General features: G+C 36.3%; 1 protein-coding gene across 1 annotated transcript; it reads right to left on the minus strand.

The window, feature by feature from the left end:
* Window positions 1-3,088: 3,088 nt before the first annotated feature.
* Window positions 3,089-4,918, minus strand: LOC103928345 (gibberellin receptor GID1C). The gene is made up of 2 exons (XM_009337376.3): window positions 4,713-4,918; window positions 3,089-4,105 (listed from the first exon to the last, which is right to left on the minus strand). The coding sequence occupies exons 1-2, from the start codon at window positions 4,749-4,751 to the stop codon at window positions 3,110-3,112; spliced, it is 1,035 nt and encodes a 344-aa protein (XP_009335651.2). The 5' UTR covers window positions 4,752-4,918; the 3' UTR covers window positions 3,089-3,109.
* Window positions 4,919-7,384: the final 2,466 nt, after the last annotated feature.

Below are 7,384 nucleotides of genomic sequence, written 5' to 3' on the forward strand. Positions count from 1 at the left end.
TCAACAACTCAATAGATAAGTATGTTGGACAACAATGCATAATTAGTGCGTATCAGTCACAATAAAATATCTGTATTTATTGAAAACACTTTCATCTTCATCTATCAACTTTTATCATTCGACGACTCAATAGATAAGCATATGCTGACGACGAAGCGGCCACATATCGCATCGAGTGATTCAACCAACGAATCATACGTCTCCAAATCCATGAATTCTTTGACATTATTACCAAAATTAAGATTTTGCAAATGTCACTTGATCCGATAACATTGTTGGTTGATATGAAACTTGCATAGTGGCTGACGACTGCACTGTGTGTTAGGCAATCCTCAACTTATCTATAAATAAACCACTTGTCTTTCTCTCTTGTCAATTAACTAATAGCATGCGTTTTGATTAACTTAATCTAAAACATAATTAATTGTTAATTAATTCAAGTTAAAACTAGGGTTCATCATGTCTTTTTCAGAAGCTTAGCTGTGTCTTACTGTGCTGGGTTTTTTAAATCATTGTGTAGAAAGCAACTCCCACAGATGATGAGATTCATTGTTTGATTCCAAACGTGGTCCCTTTAGAAAAAGCAACCCAAAAGCCAACCACCACTAATTTGGGACTTCTGTTTTCCTTTAGAAACAAGTCTATCTTTTGCATTCTCCTCCCTCAACTTCCGAGCTAACAAGTTTGTTGACGACATCCAGTCATGTTATCTGTTGTACATTTCTTATAAAAGTTTAAAATTCTTAATTTTACGCTATCTCACACGATATGATAGTTATTTGACTAGCTGAACAATGAGATATTCTTCCAAAAAACATGTCTTACTGTATTTCGCTACTTTTTCGACTCCACGTAAGCACAACTTTCGTTATAGACAATCTGAGTTTCTCACCTTTTGTGATAATTGTTTGATTTGTCATGCTCAAGTTTTTCTCGTAAGCAGCCTTAACGAAGTTCCCCTAACAATATTTCTTTCCATGGATAAACAAGAGGCCTTCAATTCCTGAATTGACAAGCATGAACGAATATATCAGTCTCTATCAGTCCCGAATATGAACTATTTTTCAATCATTTTGCAGCCTATTGAGAATTAGGGACAAAGATTTTCAGTTTTCCTTGAAAAATCTTGGGTCAAATCCTTTAAATATTATCATTAGGGTCACCTCTTAAAGTGGTTAATTGTAGGTATTATGAAAACACTAGCTCAAAACCTAAAAAACTTTTTGCACACCTAGGGTTGTTTAATCTGTTTTTTTTTTTTTTTTTTTTTTTTTTTGTTCTGTCAGCCAATAAAAGAAGGGCTTTAAGGACTAAAGTAACCCACTTTCTATTGATTTATTTTTAACAGAGTCTATTATCTTCAACGTCATGGTACAATTGATTAAATTTATGAATATTTATATTATTATACTCGCTGTATTAAATAGTATTTCCGGCATACTAAAAAAGTTTTCCTCTTTCAATCGTACATGCATAGAAAGATGCTTGGATGTGACTATTAGATTGTACTTTGGTGCTTATAAACTTTGTCCTTTAGCCAATTGCTCTCTTTTTTTCCTTTCTGCCTTTTGTGAAGGCCTTTGGTCACTTGTTCGAAAATGTAAATACAATTCTTCACTCTTCTCAATAGAAAAAATCTTGTCTAAGAGTGAGAGATATATGTGATCAGTGAGATGCTTTGATGGAATGTACCGCCTGGTGATAAAGCAGAATTATTCTTTTTTTATACCAGAAGTTATCGGATAAGGTAAAAGATACACGTGATGATTGAGACATAAAAGATAAGGATATATAGCAGGTGAAAAAGTAAAATCACTCCTACTCGTATGGAAAGATCTTGGCTATAGCCATAGATATACGGGATGAGTGAGACAAGAAAAACTCTTTTGCAACTAATGCATCCTTCTAATGTCTTCATCATTCAATAAACGCTTGTCACGTATTCAAAAAGTAAATCACCTGTCCAATAGACATTTGTCACGTGTTCAAAAAAGGAACTACCATTCAATCAAAGCTTGCCATGTGATGATTGGTGACAAAAGAGAATTTCTCGAATCAAACTCAAACGGAGATATTATCCGATGATAAGGCTGAATCACTCCTACCCATACATACCCTTCTTCCCATGCTTAGCAGCTTGTGTGGATGATGTTACACTCAAATTCTTCAAAAGACAAGGCAGTTCTTCTTTTTCCAAAAGATAAGAGGAAAAGAAGGGGTTTGGATCCTCTCTAGACCTTAGTGTTTGGAGCCTAAGGATCAAAAAATTTGAGTCATTTGTTTGTGTGTAAGAAAAATTAAAGCCCTTAGTTTGTATGAGGTGAACCAATGAAATAAATTAATCGAGACCATCTATTTGAACGGTCCAGATTGATTGATCGTTTATCTTCGGACAATGAGATTTGGAGCGAATCTCTGTCAAAAAAGAAGACATCTTCACAGATTAATTACCAACAGAATGTAGCAGATTAGAGGCTGAGGAGTTTCAAATCCACAGAAAATTTGAACAGAGATTTCAACATAAATATCCACTGGTCTTAAACATGTCTTAACATGCTTAAGAGCAGAACAAACAATTGGCAACTGCCAGTACACAAACATCTTATATAATCTTAGAACATACATATATATAAACATTACAAGAACAACGATTCCATGGATAATTTTTTTCATCCATGTTCCGATAATTAGCTATATATTACATTAGCAAGTCACTGAATCGTCGATCAGCCACTAGAGATGTTACACCAACAACCCCCGGTCCTCCTCTTCGTTGTGGCCAGAAGCCGGAATCCTTGGATCTTAACATTCATAGGACTGCTAAACTTTAGTTAATAGATTCTGCTGTCTGCAAAAGCTTTATCGAACCAACTAACAAAATACGATGATCCAGCTAGATGCAGAATCACACACTCCTTTGCATCCAACAACCAAAGCCTAGCCCTCGTCGGAAACGAACCAGGCCAAAGCAGGATCTTAGTGCCACAATTATCAATACAACAGTAAATTACTATAGCTACACAATCTTACAAACTGCAAACAACCCCTTCATTATTCTGGGGATGTCAAGCTTAGGTTATATATCATCGCGTGGTATAAGTCAATTTTATCAATTGTCGGAGAGCACGAATTTACTTATCTCATCCATCACGGTGTAGAAATGCTCATTATTCGGCAACAGGTAGAAACCAATTGTGGCCTGCTCAAGATACAGAAGTTTGATGTTTTTGCCAGCACTCTCGAGCCCTCTAGCGTAAGCCAATTGCCAGTCCTGAACAAGATCCAAACCAGCCACCACAACAAGGCTCTTCGGGAACTTGACAGCTTCGAGGCTTTGACCCCGGGGACCAAACGGGTTACATGCTGGATGGTCCCTATCTTCACCATCAGGGAGAAAAGCTCTCCAGTACCAGTCCCGGTCTTGGATGGTTACAAAGTATTTCCCATCCAATCGCAACTCGGATTCAGTCCGCTCCTGCCCACCAAACATAGGGTTGAGCAGTATATTTCCCAGTACATTGATTCCAGATTCTGCAGCTCTTAAAGCAACATTGTGTACAATGTTCCCGCCAGAGCTATCGCCAGCTAGATAGATATGAACGTTTGAGTCCCTTGTACTTTTAAGCCATGATCTAGAGTTCACCCACCTCAGGGCTGTCCATCCATCATCATAGGCACATGGATAGCGATTTTCAGGAGCCCTACGATAATTCACAGAGACCACTACAGCCTTGCAGATACCAACTAGTCGGCGACACAGAACATCATATATACCGCTGTTTGAAGAGGAGTGTGCAAAGCTTCCACCATGGAAGAAAATTATGACAGGAAGAATCTCTTGGCTCACCGCTCTCTCAGGATCAACAATGTTCAGCGGGGATAGATTAGCATTGTCCGGATGATAGATTCGACTGAGCAGGCTAGTTTCGCGGTCAATGATGACATCAAACGAGACAACCCCATCAACAGGGTTAGTATTGGCTGGCACTTTCCGGTCAAGGAATTCCGCCAAGTGGCGGTTGAAGGTCCCGTCAGGGCGGCGCAGAAGATTGTATGACAGCTTAAAATTGGAGATGAGGACCCATGTATTCAACGGAACCACCATCTGTAAAAAGAGCGCATCCGATTCCATAAAATTTTTACATATGTCGATGTCTTATTCCAACATAACAACACAAACACAACTAAAATAAAAAACCGCAACTAAAACCGGCCTCATCATATCTGGAAGAAAATGGTTTCTGCTACGATTCAAAGGGAACAGAAACATCAAAACCAACAAAAACATTCCCGTAAAGAAGTAGAATCGCAAACAAACCGGAAAAACACATGTTCATCCATACATTTTCTTAGAGCTGAAGCTTTCCCGTAACAAAACCACAACATTAAATCCATCAAACAATCAAATCTCCAACCAAGAGCTTCTTGGCAAGAACATCTCCAAAACATGATGAACTCGAACAAGCATAACAAACCCAATAATCATATCCTTATCAAACATTAAAAACAGCTAAAAACCTCAACTCAAACAAGAACAATGTCTTCATCCCCAATGAACGAAACAAAACAAAAACAAATCAGCTTTTCAACAACAAAATCACAAACCAAAAACCGTATCCCAGATAACCCATTAAGATAAACTCCATCCAACATAAAAAAAACACAGAAAAAATCGAACTTCGAATCAGCAAAAACCAAAGAAAAGTTGTTACCCTGGATTCACTAACGTTGACTTCATTGCCCCCAGACATGGAAACCGGGCTGAAGAATTTCCGCACCAAAATCTAAGCTTGAAGAAAACCCAACCCAGATCTTTCGAGAGCACAGAAAACCCACCCCACGAAACCTCACGTATTAACGCAGGAGCAGAAACTAAAAAGCAAAAGCCAGGCAGCCAAAAGGAGCAAGCAAAAGCACCTAACTTTGAATCTCTCTCCTGTTCTCTTCTCTCTCTACAAGATCGTACTCTCTTAACCCATTGGTCCCAGACAAAACAAGCCCCTAATCTCTAGGGGAAGCCTCTCGCTGCATTCATGTGATGCGATGACAAATCTCACTACTATAAAACGGAGCAATGGAGTGGTGCTTGTGTGGAGGGGGTGCAGGATAAGATCGGGGGCGTAAGTTAGCAGATCAATCGGGGTAAAGCACTAACGTGTGATGGGAGTTAAGAGGGGGCGCGCGAGAGAGAGGGCAAGGGGACAAAGTGAGCGGCCGAAAGAAACACGGTTAGTGGAACCCACCTATCCAAAAGCAATTAAATTCGTTAATTAATTATTTTATTGGTAGTTTTCCTAATAAATCTCATGGGACATTGTTGCAGACTAATTTTTATTCTTCGTGCGGAATCAAATACGACATGGGGCAACAACGTAATTTAGCCTTCCCGGTCAATGACTAATTTTCCAACCTATGCTCGCTTTCTACTATTCATTTATTAGTAACTAATAAATTCAATTTTTTGTATTTAAGAATTCATTAATAACGCATATGTGAATATGAGTTACCCAAGTTGATTTGTTGTTAAGTGTAATTGTATAAACTGTCTGACTGTGTGAACAACGTTGAAAAAAGAAGAAAGCCAATTATATTCGAAATACTCAGCCAATCACATTTGAAATTCTCTTGTGGAGTGGCTCTCAAATGTACGTCACGGAAAACATGATGAAGACTCCCAAAACCTAATACAGCACATCGTCATAAAAATGTGCTCGCTCTCGCAGTCAAATTTAAATGTAGCTAAAATTTTTAATTAATTCATTTTTATTTTGGTATTTCAATTCATTAACAATGCAAATGTGAATATGAGTTATACAAGTTGGTTATGTAAATGTAGGTTATGCAAGTTGGTTTGTCATTAAGTGTAACTCTATTAACTGTTTGACATGTCTAACGTAGATGAAAGTGAACTGTATTCGAGATTCCCCGCTAAATGTATGTCGTATAAAACATGTTGATGACTCCTATGAGGTGACGCGATCGTTTAGCACCTCGTCAAAGCAATGTGATGCGCTTAAATTTAAATTTAGTTACCAACAACTTAGATGTAATTAGATTCATTAATTAATTCTTTTTTTTATTTAAGAGTTCATTGATAATGTAGATGTAAATGTGAGTTAGGCAAGTTATTCTCGCAAATGTGAGTTATGCAAGTTGGTTTATGTCGCTCTAAATATAGCTTGCTATTTAATTTGAGAAACAAGTCAGTCACAATGTAGTTTCTTTGAGTTAGTTGTCATATCGGCGAATTTGTAGTACTTATTCGTTTTCAATAATATTACTAGTTTTGTAGTGTAACTGTATAAACTGTTTGACATGTGAACATTGTCGAATAAAGAAGGAGGTAAGCGTTTTGAGGATTCTTGCCAAAAAGGGCTTTCAAATATGCGACGTAGAAAACATATTGATGACTCTCAAGAGTTGACGCAATTGTCAGAGCAATATTCCCGCTTGCGCACTCAAATTTAAGTCCAATTACCGAAAAATTAGTATTTTTATTGTTAATTAATTCTTCTTTTTTGTATTTAAAATTTATTAATAACTAGCAATTGCACGCGTGCTATGCATGTTTTGAACAATTGAGGAGTTTTATTCTTGAAAAGAGAGATGAGGAGAATGTTTGTGAGAAATTAAAATTTCTATTAAATTGACCATGTAGTTTGACATATGCTTGATAATTAATATTGTTGTTTAATATACTAAGGCCAAAATTGGAAAAATAAGAACATAATTGAAATTTTATAAAAGGTGTTGACAAAGGTTATTTTCTTAATAATAGTATAGATGTATATATATGTACGTCTTAGGATTGAGAGATAAAGTTTTTAACACATTTATTTATTTATTTTTAACCTTTAAATCTATTCACATCTAACGATTATAAATAGAAATCAAGATGACTCATCGAAACTCAATATTAAATGATATGGCCATACATGAAAATAAAAGTAAATTTCAACTAATAAAAATGTTTTGAGAAAGGTTAAAAGCATAAAATTGATAAATCTGTTTTTAAAAATTGGCGATGAGGGCTGGATGTGTTACCCCCTCCCTTTCGATTACAGTGTCTTTCTGATATTTCTCTTTCAGTTTTATTTTATTTCAATTTTATTTCTTATTGATTTTCTTATTAATTACAATTCCTTATTGGCACTATACCATTGGATGATAGAAAAACTTCCACACCATCTTTTTTTTATAGCCATTGAATGTTATGAAACCTAATGATTTAAAACAAGTGTAAGATATCTGGCAAAAACTTTGTTCCTTGGTCCTGACCCTATATATATGTGGAAGTGAATTAAGTATATTGCTTAAGCATTTGTGAGTTAGGCAAGTTGTTCATGCAAATGTGAATTAGACAAGTTGGTATATCGTTGCTTTA

Source organism: the organism of the source record quoted next, unplaced genomic scaffold, assembly GCF_019419815.1.
Source record: "Pyrus x bretschneideri cultivar Hongxiangsu unplaced genomic scaffold, Pyrus_bretschneideri_v1 Contig11, whole genome shotgun sequence".
NCBI lineage: Eukaryota > Viridiplantae > Streptophyta > Magnoliopsida > Rosales > Rosaceae > Pyrus > Pyrus x bretschneideri.

What these genes read in the sequence shown, in the direction of transcription:
- LOC103928345 (XM_009337376.3), bottom strand. Translation starts at nt 4,751, where the DNA reads ATGTCTGGGGGCAATGAAGTCAACGTTAGTGAATCCAGG. An exon ending in TCAACGTTAGTGAATCCAGG is followed by an intron (nt 4,106 to 4,712) that starts GTAACAACTTTT and finishes CTCTTTTTACAG; the next exon opens with ATGGTGGTTCCGTTGAATAC.